Source organism: Anas acuta, chromosome 8 (assembly GCF_963932015.1).
Source record: "Anas acuta chromosome 8, bAnaAcu1.1, whole genome shotgun sequence".
Lineage (NCBI taxonomy): Eukaryota > Metazoa > Chordata > Aves > Anseriformes > Anatidae > Anas > Anas acuta.
Window position 1 is genome coordinate 12222211 of NC_088986.1, and position 21978 is coordinate 12244188.

The following is a 21978-nucleotide window of genomic DNA, read 5'->3' on the forward strand; positions in this document are numbered from 1 at the left end:
CATAAACAAAAATTCCCTGCGAGTCTGCTGCAATCAGATTTATTTCTAGTTCTCCTCTAATGCAATTTCAAATGCTGTTTTGATCTTCCTCTATTTTGGGGCTGCCATTTTGGATAAACCACCTGCAAAGACCAGCAGTGTCACTTTGGGTGAATCAGTCCACAGGGGCAGTGCTGGACTGAATGGCTTCACCCTCACACAAAATTCTACTTAACTGCAGTTTCCTTGATGCTTGCCTCCAGTAGCCTGTAAAGGAAGAGCTGTGCACTTCTTTTTTTAACTCAACACCATTTATCATCACTCACCAGCGAGACTCACTACGTTCAACAACTCAGATCATTTTCCTGTAAAGCTCCTTTTCTTGGCTCTGATTTCTTGGACACGTATTTAGAAATACTAATCATTTTGTCTCTGAGGGCAGCGTGTAAAACCTGCTTTCCCTAGAACAATTATTTACAGTGCAGGATATGTAGGAAATATTTTCCATCATTTTATATATATGGCTTTGTGTCAGCATCAAATCCTACAGCTGAATGGTCTTCCCATGAAACTGGGACAAACTTTCCAGAAAATTCATAATTATGCCAGCCATCATTTATTTTCAAATATACACACACTGAGGTATGTGGCTTCTATTTGTCATTCCTCTACTAAATATTGATGCTAGAGCAAACCAAAACTATCTGAAATTCAACTAAGGAAATATTGGAGACTTCGGAGATCTCTTCCTACTTTAATTCCTGGGAGGCATTCCCCTGAGCTGGGTGAGAGCAAAACAGGATGGTATAGATACAGTGCATGGATGTGGTAAACTCACATCCTATGAATAATGATGTTTCTGAGTTGGAATCACTGGCTTTGTTTTAAAAGGAGTGGGAGGAAGAGGTAGTACAGCATCATTGAACTGATGGAGAAAGAAGGTAGAAAAAGCCTCTCGTGCTGTCCTTAATCACAGGGAGATGCAGAGACCACATGTGGAGATTGCTGCCCCACGGTTTTTGTGCATGTTGGTAAGGGGAAAAGTACTCCTCTAGCTTCTGACCAAGTATAGCCACCAAATAGTCTTTTGAAAGGTTGGGGAAAATCACACTGGCTCAGTTGTAGCCAGGACTCTTATAGAAATGGGATTCAACTGACTGCTGAGTCCCTCCATATTTTGCTGTCCCAACAAAACAGAATAGCAAGGTACAAAAGCCCATTGGTGACTCATTGAGGGAAAGACTAGGGAGTGAGTCCAGACCTCAAACCCCACTGACCTCCCAGGGAAGAGACACTTTGCTCCTTCCTGCATCATTGGTAAAGGTTATATCAGCTCAGGTAACAGTACAGTTAACAGGTCTTGTGTATTCCAAATGGTTTCAGTGCCACATTTAATAAAATTGCATTTCTATACAACATAGACCTTGACTATAATTGAACTGAGCCATCCATAAAGATACCAGTAGATAATTTAGCTGTAGAGAGGTATGTTTTGAAGCAGGCAGGGGGCTGTTTTCAGAAGGGAAAGCAACCTATCGATTTAGGCATGTTCTGTTAAAAATAAGAGTTTTACTGCTGTTTGTTCTTTGTGAATAGGGTTGTTTGAGTACCTGTTATGTTTTATTCAAGCCTCCAATAATTATCAAAGGATTTCATTTTAAAATGTTTAGCAATTCAGTGAAGTACAGAACTCACACAGTTACTTATTTTCTTTCAAAAATATTTTCTCTATGAAAGCTACCTTGCCTTCCTGTGGCTCAGGGTATTACAATTCTCATTTTTCAAGGGGAAAACAGAGCCTATGTGCAAGCTTCAAATACTTGGTTTTCTTTGGGTTACAATATAGGATTTCATTATAGAGCTCAGATTTTTCAGCGTGCTGAAGCACAGCTGGTGTTCTTTGAATGGGGGATGTTGCTCTTTCAAATTCTTGGAACTTTCAGAACATTTTGAGATTGATCACGCTTTTTTTCATGGTAAACTGGATTACTCAAAAGAATGCTACTAATGAGAAAGCAAGCCTGTCATCTCTCCAAGTGTGGTGTGACCTACGCAGTAATGATTAGACACAACCTAATTACAATTTACTGGTTTTTACAGCTACATATATCCACAAACGTTATGTTATATGACATCTTCCCTAGCATATTTAATAAAATTTAGTACATCTTTCTGCTGAGACGTGATAGAAGAAAATCATGTCCCCATACTTCCTCAGAGAAAGACTGGTGCAAAAGAATTTGCAGAGATTGATATTCTTTCCTTATCAACAAGGAAATTCCAAAGAAAGCTGTCATTCTGTATAATAACGTCCACTGCAAATAAAATGCCCAGCAGTACAAGCTTCAGTTTTGACACAAATTAAGATTCTAATTACCTCTTCTAATAGGTAAAAACAAGCAAATTTCTGCCTTTTAAATAAAAAAAAAAATGTTTGTGTTTTAATTAACACTAAATAAACTCCTCCTCAAGAATAGATAGGTCTGTCCAGACAGATGGACAACCACACTGCACCACAGCATGAGCTTCTGAGTGGTCCTCCGAGTCAGAGCCACAAACAATTTCAAAAACCAAAAATTTCAAAAATTTAGTTTGCTGGCAGCAAACTTTCCACAACTGCCTTTCTCTTACATACTCTGGCCTCTCACAAACATCCATTTTCTTCCACAGCCCATTCACACCACAGAACTAGCCTTCGTCTCTTTCCCTATTTTTGAACTACTTCTGGCATCTGCCACACTAAATAAATACTTTTTGGGCTGATCTGCCCTCTGGGTTTACCTTGAGGTGCTTGTGGAAAATTCCATAAGAAAGCAAATTTTCATTAGGCAGTGACAGAACAGCTTACGCAGTATAAATGCTACATAAGTCATCATAAGACATAATGAAAAGACTGATAGTGTTTTGGCAATGCTGGGTGCTAGATAAGCAATTCAGTACCTCTCTAATCTTATTAACTATTGTGCCATATTCTATGACAAATATCGAGAAAACAACTTCATTTCCATAAATATCAGCAGCCAAGGTCCTACTAGGGTTTCACTTTGTCTCTCCAAAGTTTTTCCCTGCCTATGATTTTTACCATGAGACAGACAGCTGTTGGTGAGATATCTGAAAACGTGCTCAACAATTTTGGACTTGGAAGAATGAGCACACAATCAGTAGTGTAGTGCTTTTCTGAGGTTTATTTCTGTATCCTAAGACATACTACACTGAAAATGTAAAATGATTGAAAGTAGCGACTCTTAAAAAGGGAGGCATGCAGTGAATGACCAGCATTGGGACCATTATGTGGTTGCTCCAGTAAATGGGGTTACACTCTTCCCTTTTTCCATAGTAATGTAACTAGCCTCAATTCAAAAAATTAGAAGAATTTCAGAGCAAGAATAATAAGATGTACTTTTTTTTCCTTCCCAAAAATTTCAACAAGTGATGATCTAAACTAATAACTCTTGATAAATATTATCAAGGGTGAAACAAAACAAAACCTGTCCAATGTCACCTGGCCAAAAAAATCCTAATGGATAGAGAAAGAAGACTTAGGAAATGGAAGGTCAAACTATCAAGAAACAGAATAACTCCAAAAAAAAAGTTCAAAATAGAAAGAAACTCAATTAATTATTTGTCATTTTAAAGAAGATTTGCTTTCCTCATTTTATTAATTTATAACTGAGTCAGTACGCTTTGTGCTAGTGCCACAGCAAGAAAAGCTTTCTTTTCTAAATAACAACACACTTTCAAAAATAGTTCACTTTTCAATAAGAATTTTGCATAACTACTTGAAGTCATACACACATACCTGTTACAAAAATTGCTTTTAGAAGTTGCTGAAAATTTTTCACTTGCAAGTTAAATATACTTTATTACACTAATCTCTGAAGAACCTGAAAAGAAAGTAATCACTTCTCCAGTCTCTACGGTGTCATTTTTTTCAATTATCTAAAGCATTTAGTAGGTATCATTAGTATTGCTTCCTGCTTTGAAACTTCATTTTCTGAGACCAACTTGATTTTACTGTAGATACCATTCCTGACAAGGTATTAGAAATGGACAAAATGGTTTACAAATTTAGTTCAGTTTTCAGTCAAAATTGAGTTGAAGTACTTAAAGCTTGCAACAGACAGCACCCAGAAAATTAGAAATGTTCCTATCAAATTAAAAGTCTTGGGATTACACATTGGTGATCAGCCAAGTAGTAAGTAGTGTCTGACTGTCACTTTTTTTTTTCTTCTTAATAGTTTGATGCAGACAGAGATGAAGAAGAAGTGTTCTTTGATATAAGTTTGGCAGTTGACAGTAAGCTATTTGCTAACAAAGAGGCTGCAGCAGGTGAGTTAATGCAAGATTTAAAGAACCACACTTTTTTCTACTGCATATGACATTTGTGGAATGCCTTTTTTTATATTACTTGAGCATGAATGTATGTACTGTAGCAAAATCTTGACCCAACGCAAACATTTGCACAACCCAGGGAAAAAAAAATAAATCTCTTTGCACTTGAAAACTTCATACAACCTAGTTGACATCTGCTTTTCTACAAGCTCACTTTAAGATATTGTAGATAATCCACTAACCTACATCATTAATGCAAAAATTGTATGTTTCTCAGTTCCAATTGTCTCTGGCTTAGTTCCTCAGTGTCACCAGAAAACCTATCCTAAGAGATTTACGATCATACTCCCTCCCTAAAAGTTGGTACTAATTCTGAAACTGTGTGCAAGTATGTCAGGAAGGGTTTGTTTTTTTCCCATATTATTATTTGTGCTTACTGAATTTTGAATGTATTTAAAGAAAAAAAGAAGCTAAAACAGTAAAAATCCATGACATCTGTCAGACATATTGTGTTTGAGGGAACAGAAAAATGTTCCTTGGTAACTATACAATTTTCCTTTTGCAGATGGCATCTCTGGCTGCCTTCTGAGTAGATGTTGAGGGTTATATAGGTAGCTGAGGTCACAACTGTTGTAATGCAAAACAGTACACAAAGAAAATTCTAGGTGAAATGTTTTTCTGTAAAATTTACTAGCTTTAATAAAACAAAGATCAGATATGTGTAGTAGAGAAAATTGTGTATCTGCTCTCTCCTCTGTTTAAGGGAAAACTTGGCTGCCCTAAATTGTCAGACAAGATGGCTTCAGTCATTCGTAATCGTGAACAATCATCTGGGGCCTGCCAAGGAAGGAGAAATGGTGAAATCTAGTAGGAGCAATACTTCCATTAGCTCTTTTTGACAACGTGGGGGATTACTTCTTGTCTACTAGTGAGGTGTGCAAAGAGCAGTTGCTTCAGACAGAGAGACTACGTTATACTTTGAAGATCCTGAGGGAGGTTCCAGGCTAGCTCATTTTGATAATGTTCAAAAAGAGATAAAGACAAATTATCAATGAGGGGTGAAAAAGAATGATAAAAAGTGCATTGCCTAACAAACAGGTTTGTAGTGGTCAGCTTCAAGGTAAGACACACACAAGAAAAAAGACCACCAGCTTTCTCCATTAAGTGGCACACTTAGCTGTTCTGTGCATAGCCTTACTTCTAGGGGAGAAGAGATGGATTCCTAACCTCAAATGACATTTCCATTCTATTGTATTGATGATTACCTCTGGATTTCCTGATTAAATGAGCTAAATACTGTATAGCAAGCAGATGAAACACATGGCTTAAAGGTGCTAACTCTGACAAGCACAGGTTGGCAAAAGCTGAACAATTCACCCAAAATGTTTGTGATCTGGGATGAGTCCCAGTCTGTTCCTTGAAAACATGAGCTTATACTTAATAAATTATTCACAAAAATAATAGGAGAGCCATGAACCATGTCAGAAACCAGGCACTAATTAGATCATTGTGGCATAAGTTGAGCACCAATAATGGTAAGAAGATTCAAAGTAGGATTTCTAGTGATCTTATGGAACCAGGTATTTAATTTCTAGAGGCTGCAATGCAAGCATTCCCTTAATCACTTTTTGGCTTTTAATCCTTGTAGCAATATTGCAATGTATTTTGGTTCCTGGTGGCTAACAGAGACTTAGTATAATATTTTAATGTCTTCACATCAAACTAATTCGTATGATGTACATGTAAGATCCAGTTGTAACTGTATAATGTTATATGCTGAAAGAAAACAATGGCAAATTTTTATGGATTATAATACAAATTTTCTCATTGTGGCATTCTATGACATATTAAGACCGTTGCTAAGAGCAACAACCTGTCAGGAAATTCAATAAGGTTGCAATAAAATTTGTATTAGAAGCATCTTACTGAGAGACAAATGAAATTGTAATCATTCTAATGCTAATCAGTCCTCTAGTAAATCGTTTGTATTCTATCACACTGAAAATTTATCTTCCAAGCATTCTATGCAACATGCATTAACTAAGTTAATACAGTGCTTCAGAGCATGTTCCATAACATAAAAGGACAATTTTATTGTGTTGAGCTTAAACATGTTATTAGTAGAAGCAACATGTTTCACAGGATAGTCTTACATTACTTTTATGACAGCGTTAGACAGTGCAAATACTACAGTTGTTAAAACATGAGTATGGACATATTCAAGCCAATGAACCACACTGAATAGTATTGCTACCAGGACTTCAAATAAGTAACAGATTTAAGCAAGGATTGGAAATACATAAAATGATTTGCCCAAATACAAATGTCTAAGGAGCATAATTACCTCCCATGATGGTATATAGCTACCTTGCAAAGGGAAGTTAAATTAACTGCGACTAAATTTAGAGAGATCAGTACAATTTGGCTTCTCTGTGTAAATGAATTTGGTGAACTGTGAAAAAGCAAGGCCTGACATTTGCATTTATGAAAACTTCAGGATGAATATGCTTTTGGAGAAAGTGACACACACCCAGGCGCTGAAGTATTTTATAGCACCAGAAACGTTTATGACCATTGCAGCCCTAGGTTCTGGGGTACATTTCTTTGGTAGGAACCACACACGAGCCCATAACAGCCATACCCTCCTAACTTTCCATTACCAGTCCTGGGGAATTCAGCCTGGGAACAACAAACAACGCCTGAAATACAACATAAAATTTAAAAGTACAGCCTCATGGGGAAAGAAGTGAATGACTACAGCTCTGCACCCCTTCAGGGGACAAGGGAGTTATTCTCCTAGACTGTCAGCCCTCGCAGTAACTCTTGTCAGCAAACCCCTGGACAAATGCAGCCACCCATTAATTCAACTCTTCCCTCAGTGCTGATCCTCTTGAGTCCATAGCAAGACGAATCTTTATGAATGATGCCTTCAGTGTCAAATGCAAAGCCTAGCAAAAAAAAAAAAAAAAAAAAAAAAAAAAGGGGTGGAGAAAATGCATTCTAGGTGACTAGGTGATGTGCTGTTTCTTTTTTCAGCAGCCCCCTCCTCCCTGGAGAGCTGATTATTCAGTTAACAGGGATTTAATAAAAACTTCCAACTGATTTATTTTTTAATTGTGCAGTACTGTACATAATAAAATCCTCTCCATTTTTTCCCTAAGGAAAACAGAGGGCACATTATAATTACCAAGTTTCCTTTACCTCAACTTTATGCATGCACTGAAATTGAGAAAGCGTATTTCAAGTCACAAATGTACCTTTTCAGATCAGATGCCTGCAAGTTATTTCTCTATGGCAGTGGAGCTTTTGTGCATTTTCTTGAATTTTTAACTGTTAAGCTTCCCCTTTTAAATCTGCTGCAGTTCCTCATCATTTGTGAGCAGCTCATACAAGCACACCAAGGCTCTAAGTTAATTAGGAGATGAGATTATCAAATGGAATGGGGCATCCATCTGAACAGAACTAGGACACTTCAGACCATAATACTTCCCTCTCAGTGGTAAACAAGTGTTAATTTTATTTTATAACCTAGCTCTTTGTCTACCAAGTTATCAAAGGGAAAATGACACAATTTACTCAGAAAATGCAATGAAACTTACTTACGATCATCTGTTTTGTTGCAAGACTGCAAAATCTGCAGGATGCAGAGTCATTTAAAACAGCAGGGCATGTTCATTTCTGAATTCTTTAACAAATCCTCCTCCTTTCCTTAAGCCAGCATTTTTTGTTTCTCCTTTGATAGCTGATTATTGCCAAAAGTTTTACATAAAATGTTGATGATTGAAACTCAGAGAATTTGAGTGGAGTTTTGCATTATCCATTTGTCATAGCACCCTCCTCTCAGCTTTAACCTTGTCAGTAGCTTTGCCTATTGCCAGAACAACTGTCTCCCAGTATGTTGCACAGTGGCTATCTGGCACGCTTTTGCTGCCTCTTGTACTAGTGGTTGGTTAGTGAGCCTGTTCACCTCCTATAGAAGACCCGTTTTAGCAAACTTTAGTCTAAACTCACCATAATGTACTCCCTCCAACAAAAAAAAATGAACTGTAAAGTAGCAAATAACTCATGCTTATTCATACAGCACTAGGGGCAATCTGTACACTGGTCAGCGATAGATAGTTATGTTTTTGTTAGCTTTCATTGAACCAAGAAAGAAGAGACATTTCCAATTTTCCTGACCTTCAAACATTCTCTGGAAAAGAGTTATGCTTCCCCAAGGAAGCTGGTGTCCTAGTTTAAGATAAAAGCCCTTAAGATGCTTGACCACACATTAACATTGTATAGCCATTATGGCTTTTGTCACTTAAGATATTTTATGCATGAGTATTCATTTTCAGCCTGATCTTCACATTTAAGTTCCCAGCACCATATTTCATATTAATGCTTCTAGCTGGGGAGAGATACAGCTCTTCATAGTTAAGTGATAGTTAATCAAATACTTGCACACAAGTGCTGTTAAAAGTGATTGATGGGTCAAGGTAGTTTAGTAGTAGTAGCGGTTGAGTCTTAGGTAAATCATATTACCAACAATGACACAGTATCAAGAGTGAGATGTCAGCTGTGTAAATAAATCAAAAAAAAAAAAAAGCTTCTCTCAGTAGCTGTAATTCTATTTGCTTGCATATATCTTTTACAGACAGGTATTTTCAAAAGACTGCAAAGTATATGCCAGAGAACATGCTGCATATGTGGCATTGTATGACAGAAATTATATATATATTTTTAAACAATCTTTTAAAGTATATGTGAATGTTAGAGAAAAGAAAAAAGAAAAAAAACACCAACAAAAAACAGCAGCAGATGGTAGGCCCAAGTCTTTCACTGGTGCCTCTTATGTAGTTCAAAGAGTTGCAAAGATGACTTTGGCTACAATTCTAATATGGATTAAGGTACCCTGGACCATCCTTTCTGCCAAGCAGTTATGGTTTTAGTCATCATGACACCCAGTTCCTCTCCTCTGTTCCCTCTCTCAGCAACGTTTAGTTCACCACCTACGTAGATTATTACTATGTAAACTTTAAAAACAAACAAAAGCAGATAATGTGTAAATGCATCTGGCACAAGTTGAACTGCAAAATCTGTTATTAATAGTGCTTGGTAACAGAGAGCTATCCACACCGCATCTCTCACAGGGAGAAATCATCTCCAGGCCAACACTACTCTTAAAACCACATACCCTCCGGGCCAGCACTTGTAGGGACATTGGGTAGGGACACCTGCAACCCAGGAGGGATGGGATTGGCTCCCCTTCCCCACCAGTGACCTTGTCTGACTGGGGCCATGAGGGCCCAGTACCAAGTACTTATGTTATATGCCCCTTAGTGTTTCCTGCTCCTTTCCATATGAAGACTCTTATTGGTCCCACTCATGGCTGCTTGTAATATTTAAAACCCTGTGTACCCTTACAGTATTTAATTACCTAATTTTATTAATGCTGTGAAAAATACTCTTGCTTGCACATGTCTATTGACATTTTAATGAGTTGAATATTTGCAGGATTTGGTTTAGGTTTGCACCATCTGGAGGGCACAGGAGACTCTTTCCTTCCTCACTGCCCAGGAGTGAGATAAACTGCATAGGCTGGTGATGCCAGAAAACAAATGTGATGTTCATACTACATCCTTGCTACACTTAGATAGAAAGAAAGGTGGCTAATCCTCCCATTCTTATTTAGCCATGATTACCCACCCACACGACTCCTCAAAATACCAAGCCCAGTTTTCTGTTATCCTGCACCTTCAGCTGTCCAGCTGAATATAAGCTAGTAAAGCTCAACCAGCTCAAGTCTTCTAAGCAACTGGATTTTGTCATCCCAAGTGAAAGAGGCTGCACAACCTACTGATCCCAATACAGGAAGATGATGGACCAAAGGGCCAGAGCCATGCTGTCATCTAGGAAAGGGTGAGAGAGGAACAAGGACTATTGCTGCTGCAAGCATGCTGCTTTAGTCCCCCATCAACATCACTCCAGTATCCATGTTTGCTAATTGCTGATTAGTCAGTACTTCCTTTATGTTTCCTAACTCTGCCTTGTATTCTTCCCTAAGCTAAGATTCCCATGGCAGTGTTACAATTGCAAGTCAGGGCAGGCAGACCACACTGCCCAATTAGTTTGCAAGCTAGCTCAAACAATTCACTGGTTAGTAGATCTGTCCCTTATCAAGATTTGTGGTAGTTTTTATGGATGCTTTGAAGGCTTTTTTAATAGAATACTGTTCACCCAGGTTTTCTAGCACATCTGAATAAATCCTTGGATCACAGATCTTCCATACATACAAGTAATTAGAAATATCAGAGTGTTTCATCACAAAGTGAAATTTTCCAAAATATTTCTAATGTCAAATTTACTTTCCTATTTTAGGGCCAAATGAACTAGATTGTGGTCTGATTATGGATTCTGGAGATCCTGGTTATACAGAATTTGACTTTGAAGACCAGGTAAGTTTATGTATATACAGCCTCTCAAGAGAGAGTTTTCTAGATTATGTATATACTGCTATACAATTTGTCTAAGCAGGGTAGCTGAACTGTAAGTGTAGCTAAGTGTAAGTGCTTTTAAGTGCAATATTAGTAAATTTGTGACACACAAATGTTGCTTTCTGATTATAAGAAGAGTGAATATTTATTAAGAGTCCATATCTTTCATTACTATATACACTGCTGAGAATCCTCTGTGAATTTCTAAGCGTTGCTAAATATTGCAAAGAATTGTTGGAATGCACTGCAAGTCTACTGTATATTTAAGAACAGAATAAAACAATTCTCAAAAGAGGGATGAAAACATGAAGTAGTAAAAAAAAGTAGAACAACTAAAACCAAATGAAACATACTTCTCTTGAAAAAGAAAAGTCCTTATAAAAAAAATTACAAATGCTTACAGTGTGTTGAAACCAGCTTTTCTATTCAAAGTGTATATACAGCCTATACTTCCTCTTTACTCAGCTCTGGTAAGGCCGTATCTGGAGTATTGCATCCAGTTCTGGATGCCAGTACAATGGAGCTACTGTAGAGAGTCCAGTGAAGGGCCACTATGATGAAGGGACTGGAGTATCTCATGTGAGGAAGGGTTGAGGGAGCTGGAATTGTTCAGCCTAGAGAAGAACAGGCTCAGAAGGACTCTCATTAATGTGTACAAAAATCTGAAGGGAGGGTGCAAAGACAACAGAGCGAGGCTCTGGTCAGTGGTGCCCAATGCCAGGACAAGAGACAGCAGGCACAACCTGGAACATGTGAACTTCCAGCTGAACATCAGGAAAGCACGAGGGTGACTGAACACTGGAGCAGGTTGCCTTCCAACCCATCCAATTTCAACCACATCATGATTCTGTAGGCAGTGAAAGATACAAGACTGTACTAGAAGTAAAAGTAAAATGTCCTATGAGATGAAGCATGGCTTGGATACTGTGCTAAGCATTATTCTTGTTCCTGTACTAAGCATTACTCTTGTTACAGTGCTGTTAAAGCACTAAATGACTGACATAATTAAAAAGAATTTATTTTTAAAGCTATTTGTCTATCACACTGCCATACTTAAGGGTGGTGGTTTTGTAGGTTTTGGTTTCTGTCTTTCAATTTTGCATGACTCTTCTTTCTTCACAAATACTACAACTATTTTCCCAGAGTTGTGAACAACTTGGCAAAGAATGTTAGTGTTTGTTATCATCCATTCAAATGCATTTGAGATTGTTCTCATCTTTTTCTCCATTATATCAGAAAGACATCTTTTCTTGCAAAATCTCAAAGCTAGCGATAAAATCAGGACCAATAAAACTGAATTTCATCCAGTACCATCCATCCATTCATTCATTTTCTTTCACTATATTCAGTGCAATACTCTATCCTCACCTGCAACACACTGCGTGTTCTAGCCCTGTTGATTCCTATTAATTTGTGATCCTTTTACTGTTCTTTTTGATACAGTTATTTCAGTTTGTCTTCTTGTCAAGCAGACAGCATACTTTTGTCTCCTAATCCCATTTTAAATTCCATTCTTTCATAAATCCTTCATAAAATCTTCTCTATCCCAAGAAACTCTTTAGTTTCTCATTTTTGTCTTGACTGTACTTGTTGTTTAGAGCAGGGTCTTTATAGGTCTTTATGTCCTATAAAGCAGGAAAATGTATTTAAATCATGTTTGGATTCTGCTGATGCTAAATTTTGCACTTTTATCAACAAAATACGTCCTTTTGGCAGAGTAAAAACACTGCGGAAATTACACTCTTGGTTCATAATGTTTGAAATGCTGTTAAAATAACATGCACAAGGAGCTTTACAGTTACAAAATAACATTAAGAAATATATGAAAATTGTACTAATTTATATTTTCCAACTATATGTTTCCCCAGTGATACATTGCACAGTCCATAAAAGCACTGACTATAGCTTTGAATGAAGTTGCATGTGGTTCTTACGTGAGACTAAATGAGAAGACTATGATGGGACCTTGTAGTCTTTGTGAATAGGAATTAATCCTTCTGCCAGATGTGGCTTTTCATTTTTTTGTTTGTTTTGTTATTTTGCCAGATGGACACTTTGCCATACTGGAAAAAGTGCAACACTGTTACCAAACAGAGAAGGAGAATTAAGTAAAAACAGTGCTAAAAATCCTTCAGTCATAAACAGATATGCAAATACCAAGTGGCTGACAATGACCATCTTCAGCTCAAAGTATATATAATTGATAGTTATTAGTGACATCTAAAAAGTGTAAATAGTTCTATTGTTAATATTTTTATAGCCAGTTTGTATGGGCTCTTTTATATGGTAATAAAGAAAATAAAGGGAGAAAGCAATTGTAAACATGCCCTTAGGATCCAAATTTTGTTATGATGCAAGTATTCTATACCAAAGCAAAGAAGGGAGCGATTACCATACAGTTGTTACACCTTCCAGTTAGCCAGCCTCAAAAAGAAAATTACAAATTACTCTCAGGAAGAAAAGATCAATAACTAAATTCTGGAGTGAAGAACTGCTTGCATTCAAAACTTAAGCTCATTTTGACTGTGGCAGTGATTTAATACTCCAGTGATTTACCGCATGCTGTTTGTGAATTGTGTGAAGCACCAACAACCTTTACACTGAGAATCTCAAGTGGAAAAGGAACGCTTGTCTGGATACAAATGTGTCATGCAGTGATGTTATTGCATAGGAAATGTGTCATGAGAATGTGGGGGATAAGAAGGCTTGTTTCTAAGCAACCTTGCACAGCTGAGCTGCTAAAAATGGTTTAGTTTTAGCAGAACATCTTGGTAGTCACTGAGCAAGAGAAGCTGGGGGTTACAGCGGTACACAGCGTGTACTGAAGACAAAGCCACAGCTGAGGATGAGTAGCACTTGGCACAACTGAAACAGACGTACACAGACACCTTTGCATTTATTCGTTCTCGGAATGAGGTAGGAAATTCTCCAGTGTAAACTAAGCCAATGAGGTATTATCCAAGCTCTTCAGGACATGCACTGCTTCTGCCAGAATTACCTCTCCCACCCACAGGCAGGAACAAGGAGACCCATGGTGTGGTTTCCCTCCCCGTGTAGTCATCACCTCACCTAGGTGCACTGAAGTACAGGGAAGTGTTTTGGAAACAGTCCATACCTACCAGTGAAAGAGTGCAAAGCAACACTAGCTGAGACTAAGTTCTAGCTTCTCCAGAGGAACACAGAGGGGAGATCAAACATTACTTTAAAGTATGTATAATACAAAGCTCAAGCTTTTTCTGAGTTTATGTTTTTATTTTTTAATCATATAACAATTAAAAAAAAAAAGCTGGCTATGCATGAATTCCTCAGGAACTAGAACACTTGTGATCACTACATTCCTACAGCACTGAAAGGCAAAAGGGAAATACTGACATTATTTTTAAATAAAAACCAATCATTTCTAAAGAACACAAATATTAATTTATGTTCTCAGATCTGTAGCTGTCAGATCCAGTATTACAGAAAGAATAAGCTAGCTGTCTAGAACAACTGCCCAAAATAAATACTACCAAACAACACAGAAGCAGTTAGTACCTCTCACTAGGAATACCTGCCAGGTGATCCATGTGGTAGCACTCCTTATACCCTTTGCTGGAGCAACAGTTACACTACTCATGACTTGGTTGAAAAACAAAGCACAGTAAGCTGATGAATATTTTCACCCATATTAAGACACAGGAATATCTTTATGGCCACTCACTTTTGATTGCAATGGCACAGCTTCTGATGAGGGAAGACCTAGGCTTCTTAGAACATCCTCAGTTTGCAGAACTTGCTGCCATGAACAGTGCCTGGCTGGTTTAATAAGGAGCGCCTTTTGTTGCGGAATGCTCTCAAGTGGGAGGCAGGTTTTCACTGCTCACTGTGTTCATTTTTATTTGCCATTCAATTTCTCAACTTTCACAGAGAGGTTGTTGATATAATGCCACTTGTTTCCAAAGATCAGACAAATTTTATCTTTAAGAACTGGATTTTTATTTTTATTTTTAATTAGAAATCTACCATTTGGCTTATTTCAAGTGCATTCAGGCCAAAAAGGAGCATTAAAAAAAATCACATCAGTGAATAGTATAAAAGACTTCCAGAACAAAAGAGTATCCAATTATTTTCTTGTGAAAACAAGGCTTTCAAGATGATCTTAGTCTAAATATTCCTCAGACTAGCTAATTAAAGAAGAACTTATAACATACAGTTATAAGTTCTATGATTGTGGAGTGAATACACTCCAAGTAATTGTGGAATTGAAACCTTAAAAATTTGGGAAATATGACAATCAGGGTAATAAACGTCAGGTAAAGTCCAAGTAAAATTGTTTAAAATATTTTATCTAACTCTAATGTTTTTGTATTTTCTGTGTTTTGGGGGACAGAGCAAACATGTTTTCAAATCTACAGAACATGAAAACATGTTTTTGTGCCTCAAGGGTAACTACCAGTTTATAACTGAGGTATTTCTTCCGTACCCTCCCAGTGCTAGACCACATTTACTTGTGCAATTATGTAAACACAATGGCAAATGCAAAGGAAAGACTGTTTTTGTGTGTGCATGTATGTTGTGTTGTTTTTTTTTTTTTTTTCCCAAGTATGTCAAAGATCTAGGAAAAGTAGATGTAAAAAAGACTGAAAGATAACAAAAGGTTTTCTGTTCAGCAGTGACAAGCAATCTATTGAATTAAGTAAATTGCATAACCCAATCTTTGATGTAAGCATAGAATGTTTTATAATTAGAAAATGCAACAGCTCACTTGAAAAGGAACAAGCAAAAGCAAAGTGTAGTGGAGGAAAAAAAGCTCTTGAAGAGATTTACTTTCATTCTAATGAGAGGAAACAACCTCGTGATTAAAAGTTGTTGCCATGCAGTGACAATTCTGCTTGCAGCTCGCTGTTGCTTCCCGCCCAGAGCACATACAAATTGAGGCTGCAGGGGAGCAGGAGAAAAGCTTTAAGCAAACTGATGAAAAACAGGCTCCGTTGCTACCAAGAGTGTAACAACATTTCTGGCCTGACCGATTATCCTAGCTTGAAACTTGAATATTCAAGAGAGATAATGAAAAGCCCCTGAAAGCCTCACAAATGCACAAGCAGAACCCAAATGTTCCTAAAATGCCTGAGCAACAACAAATTTAAAGCCTCTTGTAATTAAAACTCTCTAGATTAAACCAAAGATGACTTTCCTGTATTTACAATGTTTTATACCATTTTTAACTGTGTTACGACTCCGTTTTCTCTACACCTAGAAGATTCAGTCACTTTAGACACAGTGTTCCAAGGCTGACATTACAATACGGCAAAGAGCAAACCACGCGTTTCCATTAGCAGGAATAACTTTCATTGGGACTTCTAAAGCTGCCTTTCAAAATTGGACAAACAGTGATTAAGTTATTTAAGGGGATCAAACCTGCAATATATTATATAAATCGTGCTTTCTCTTCACTTGAGAATATAGGCACCTTCTGGTATAACGGCAGTTTTATTTGCATATGCTGTGCAGCACTAATCACAAGCCTGAGCAAAATGATCACAAGTACCCAGAAGTCCTTTGGGCTCCTCCTAACACCAAAAACCCCTGCAGTGTGTATTTCTCTTTCCCTGGTAAACAGTGGCATCAAGTTGAACCACAGATTCTGATTCTACAGGGAAACTGGTTAAAAACTGGAGTATGGCGCAGAAAAGAATATGGACTCTTGGAAACATAGAGAACAGTTTTGAAACTGTCCCTCAACATTTGTGTTTGTTAAAGAGAAAAGAAAGGTGGAGTCCAATCCAGTTTAAGCATACCTGAAAAAAAAAAAAAAAAATCATGCATAAGCATCCAAATAGATGAAAGAGCTGGAGAGGCAGGCCTAACTACAGAGAAAAGATGTTTAATAGAAATGTACTGAAGTCAATGAACAATCTGTTCAGTTCAAGTTGCCATGGAAACTACCCTATTAAATGCTAAAAAAAAAAATCAGTTCTAGAAACAAAGTACTACAGTTTGGCTGTTACAAAGTGCTCACTTAATAAGCTCAAATCAAGTGCATTTTGGTGTTTCTGTATCATTCTGCAAGCTTGAAGAATTATTTCTCTCTTTCAATATCACCATGGTACACTTTGATCTCAGGCATATAAAAGAAATCTATCCACTTGGTTTCTCCCCATGCAAACTATAGCAAAATGGGCAAGAAAAACTTCCATAAACTCAATCTGTGTTTTTAATTTGGAATGCCAGAAAACAGTTGTTTGCTACTCCTTTTACCAACATTATTTAGCTTTACTTTCTGACAATTTGTGTATGAGAGGAGACTGAACTGTCAAGGTTAGGTGAAATCTTTGTGTTTCCATCTTTCCTGTGTTTGAACCAGAAGTTGTTCCTGCAGCTGTGGTGGGCAGGACAGGACACGATTACTCCTCAGTGAGGACTTGGTTACGAGGAAGGTGAGCTCAGGCGAGTTACTGAAGATTTAAACGACAGTGACAGGATCGTTCTTCAAGATGTGCCACATTTATGCTTCACTGAATACTTCTGCAGTAACTCAGGCAGCTCTGTGACTTGTGCAAGGTGTCTGTAGAACAAAGCATTACAGTTTATCATGCCTCACCCTCATTTTTCTGGGAATAGTACTAGGATAGCATACCTCCTTTCCTAATAGCAGCTTGCCTCTCTGTTGCCAAACTAGAGGCCTTCTCCCTTCATGCACAAAAAAAGAAACACACAACTTTGCAGCTAAGTTTGTGAGTTCTGCCTTTTACACATCTACCTTTACAGCCCAGAGAACCTGTATAATTCATGGAGAATATCAGGCATCCCACACAGTTAATGCAAATAGGATCCACATCAGAACATTTCACATTGCACCTAAAGCTGTTAAAGAAATACAAAGGCACTTCTAAAATCCACTCCCCAGATTTAGGCACCTCAGACAGGGCCACGGACAGGCTCTGGTCACGCAGTTCAGCACCCCAGAAGACCACTACCAAAGCCCTTCCTTCAAAGCATTTTATCAACAACTCCTATATTTTAAAGTACTAAGGAAAAAACATTTCTGTAGAAAATATTAATATTTACTAATCACTGTCAAAGAACACTATAGAATTTTATATTGACATTTCAAACTGCAATGATAGCAAGGATGCTATTTTACCATATGGGATAGAGAAGTGCTTTTTAAATAACTTATTTGTATTGAAACAGCAGGGTGGCTTCTCAGGGCATAGTAGAGACACAAATAATCCTCTAAGTATTTTCTTGAAACTCTGTGTTTCCTATTTGGTGTCTTTTTCCTCCTTATGTATCAAATGACTGTGTAATCTTTAGTAATTTGGGCTTAAATACTGCTCATAAAGAGGGAAGTGGTTTGGTTTTAGAATCCTTTCACAGTGGTGCCTCTTGGATCAGTGGAGTGTTCTCATGGTTAAAATCCTTTTCAGCAGATTACTTCTTTATAAATACTGTAGAAGCTCCTTGTTGTTATGAACTAACCCATAAAACATAAATAAGTGTTTTAGTAAACTTAGAATAGGCATGGTCAAAAGTTAAGCTGGTCTCAAAGGTCGTTGAGAGAGAAAGATTTGAGCACAGCTGTCAAATTCTGTCTTAATAGCAGCAAATCACAGGATGTGAGGCCACATGCTGGTCTTATTTTACAACACCCTGTTCATGTCCTTCTCCATGCCAAATTCTTTCAGGCAATGCTCTATTTCCATATTTTAAAAGGTCTGTTCTCATTAGCTACATTTCCTGGGTCTACATTTCTTCCCTCTTTCTCCCTGCTGCAGTTCTGAGAGCCATATATCAGCACTCTGTGTGCCTGTGCACGTGTCTGCTTGTTGTAATGCCTAACATGATCAGGGCAGAGCACTGCCCCCAGCCATTGCTCGCTGTCTCAAGATCTGATCATCTGCCACTCATGGCAATGGTGCTTGCTAATTTTTGCAGTGCCATCCTGAAACAAAACTGCCTTTAAAACTGCCTTTTTTTTTCCTTCACTTGCAGTGCTAAACTACAACTGGCAGTTTAAAGAACAGAGATTTATATCAAATGTGGTACTGCGTAGAGCCTTGGGTGCACTTTGCAGCGTGTTATGCTGGGCATGGGTTGCACTGAGCTTGGAAGGGAGCAAGCAATAGGAAATACTTCTGAGCACACAGACCGTTGCAGACATAGCTAACATACGACACACTTTCATCTAAAAGAAATAAAGAAAGGAGTACATACCTCATATAGAAAATTAAATGTTCTTAGAAAATTCAGGAGATTACAAGTGAAAGTTACACCCTGCCCTTGACTCCTTGGCCATTTTGTTCTAAAAGATGGTTTGAACTGCTGCAACAAATCTTTAAGACTATCGATAGGTTACTGCACCTGTCCCTGAGTTTGATTTTCATAAAATAGCAGGGCTGACGCTAGCAAGACAAATGGGTGGTAACAATAATAACGCATGGAAACAGATGCACACCATTGTGGGTTATCTCTGGGAAGTAACACCCTGAACGAAAAGTGCTTTCCAAGGAATGGGTCGTTGAGTTCCACCATAACTGAATCTTGTCAAACCTTTGACATCTTTGCAGCACAGTCTTCCTAGAAACCTAATTAAGACTGTCCTGCAGAAAAGCCTTCATCATCTAAAGTAAAAACAAAACAAAACTGCATTCCAGTTCTGCAGACAGCACCAACAGTGTATTATTTGAGGATCCTTTCATTAGATCATCGTTAGCAGCCTAAGACCAGGAGTGAAGCAGCACCGAGTCCGCAGTTGAAATGCACTGGCAGCTTTCCTACTGCACTTTTCTCTGCTGCAGTGGCTTAATGTAACAAAAAGCCCCCAGGGGAGAAATTCCACCAAGAAGCATAAATACTCAACATAGAGAATTGTTTTAGGAGTGATGATGAGGTGCAGAAAAGAGGAATGATTAAGGAAAAAAATATGTGTTTTTTTCTGGCAATAATTTTGTAGGCACTGGGAACTGTTTTATAACAATAGATCTACCGAAAAGTAACATAACTGTAACAAAGTATTTTAAAATAAGCAATAGATAATACCTATGCACAGAAAATATAGCTGTTGAGTGTTCTCTACTGTCTGCAAAGCACAAAGGTGTATTTTAAAAGCCCCAGTTCTTCTTCAGTTCAGATATAATCATAGAATCACTCAGGTTGGAAAAGACCTCTAAGATCATCTAGTTCAACCTTCAACTTAGTAGCATGGTTTAGTGATGGACTTAGTGCTAAGTTCTACTGCTGTCCTCATGAGGTTAGATGGTTAACATACCGCACAAACTGCAGCTGAAGCGTGTGATTTACCAGAACATTCTTACACAGCTCTGATCACGCAAAATGCTGCTGCCCTGCTGGAAAAGGTGTACTCACAGCATGTCTTGCTTCTTCAGTTTTCCCTTTCAAAGTTAATTTCTTTATTTTATTTTATTTTTTTTTGTCTATCATGATAGTACCTGGAAATTAATATGAATCTAAATAAATTATGCTTTTTTTCTTAGTAATCACATTATTTTTGTCATAAAATACCCTACAGAAAGTTAAAGAAAAACACATACCTACAGCAAACAGATAGCAATTTTTCTCCCTCTAAACTACTGATGGGTACTTTTCTTCATACTATCAAGAACAAGAATGAAAAATCTGAAAGTGTCCCACATATCCTTTAAATCAAAATAAGCACGATCTTGGTTTATAACAAATGGTTAAAAACAAATTCATTTCCATCTCTGTATGGGTATTATTTTCTTCTCTTTTCAGAATGGATAAAGAAGTTTATTTTAAAAGTAAAGTGACATAGAAATTCTTGTCTTTGGTAGGAACTCAAAAGTCAAGGGGAATCATAGGAATCTAATAATCTGTCAGCATTTTGTGGATGCTATTACAAAAAAAAAAATATTATCTGCAGTTCCTGGTTGTATGCACAACAAACAAAAATCACCTCAAATAACATTAGCACTGTTTTCTCATCTTAATTACTATTAGTCCCTTTTGACACAAATAACTCCACACTGCTGAACAGTATGAACTGTATAAGAAGATATGCCTTTTGGGGAAAGAAAAGCCTTCAAGTCAGAGTGTATTCATAGTGAATCTTATCTTATTTACACATATTCATTAGTTCTGGACCAGAGGAGGTCAGAGCACAGCAGCTCCCCCCTTTCCAGAGGCATAACTCAACGCAAAGCTTGCAGAAAGCAGCTCAGCCTCAAAGAGTGATTTGAGTCACAAATCAAATTTAAAGGCAAGCAACTGTATGGCTCGTAAAACCTGTTCCCAGGGACCATTGCCCATACATAAAACCGGCAAGTAACCCAGTGTATCTCATCAAAACCAAACATTCATTCTTACAGGGAAGCAGGAATTTAGAAGAGAAATTCCACAGCTCAGCACTGACTAGCCCCAGTTTCTTCTCACACTTAACTTCAGCTTCCTAAAGCTTCTCTATGCTTTATAATCTGAGTGCAGCCGAACTGCAGGTGTAAGGGCACCTGTCAGTGACACAAGATTTTGACAAGCAGAGGCTGCTGCACATGTCTAATCTGCAAGACCAGCCAGATAGGCATATACCTACTAATGCAGTTGCAAAGAGATGTCAGACTCCACAACCACGCGGACAGTGACAGACTGGACCACACTCATGCAGAGACACTGTATATCCTGAGGGTGCTGGACCTCATACTGCTTTCTGATATCCCTGACCATTCTTAATCAGTGAGAAAATTTATTTAATTGACAGCTGAAGTTGATTTTGAGGGTACTAGATGTAGAAGCATCATCTAGAAACATTTGAAATTTAATTTAATATTATGTTATTAAGGAAAATGAGTTCAAAGCAAATATACTGTGAACTAAACAAGTGAAACTTGGAAATCTAAGTCCTAAACATGGCTCTACTTCTACATATAATTGTGTTCTTATTGACAAGTCACCTAACATCTCTGCTAAAATTAAAATACTGCAATTACCTCCATTCCCAAAGGAAGTTCAGGGATGATTTATGGGGAACTGTAGTGTTCTTTGAAGAAATAAAATGCAACAGGAGCATAAGTGTTTCACATACCTAACAGCAGCAAAGGGAGATCTACACCACCACAGCATGCTGAGTAATTGGTGGTTATATACACCTACATCCCCATTAAAGGGATGCTGATGAGATCACTGTAATAAAACTATAATCAGTTCTTGCCTGTACTTTCTACTTTAATACAGTATG

General features: G+C 37.7%; 1 protein-coding gene across 1 annotated transcript in view; it reads left to right on the forward strand.

The window, feature by feature from the left end:
• AK5 (adenylate kinase 5) overlaps nucleotides 1-21978 on the forward strand; it is a 95299-nt gene that overhangs the window by 43838 nt on the left and 29483 nt on the right. Inside the window, exons 7-8 of the mRNA XM_068691398.1 lie at nucleotides 4218-4308; nucleotides 10672-10748. Coding sequence (XP_068547499.1) covers nucleotides 4218-4308; nucleotides 10672-10748 — 168 coding nt within the window. The remainder of the gene's footprint in view (nucleotides 1-4217; nucleotides 4309-10671; nucleotides 10749-21978) is intronic.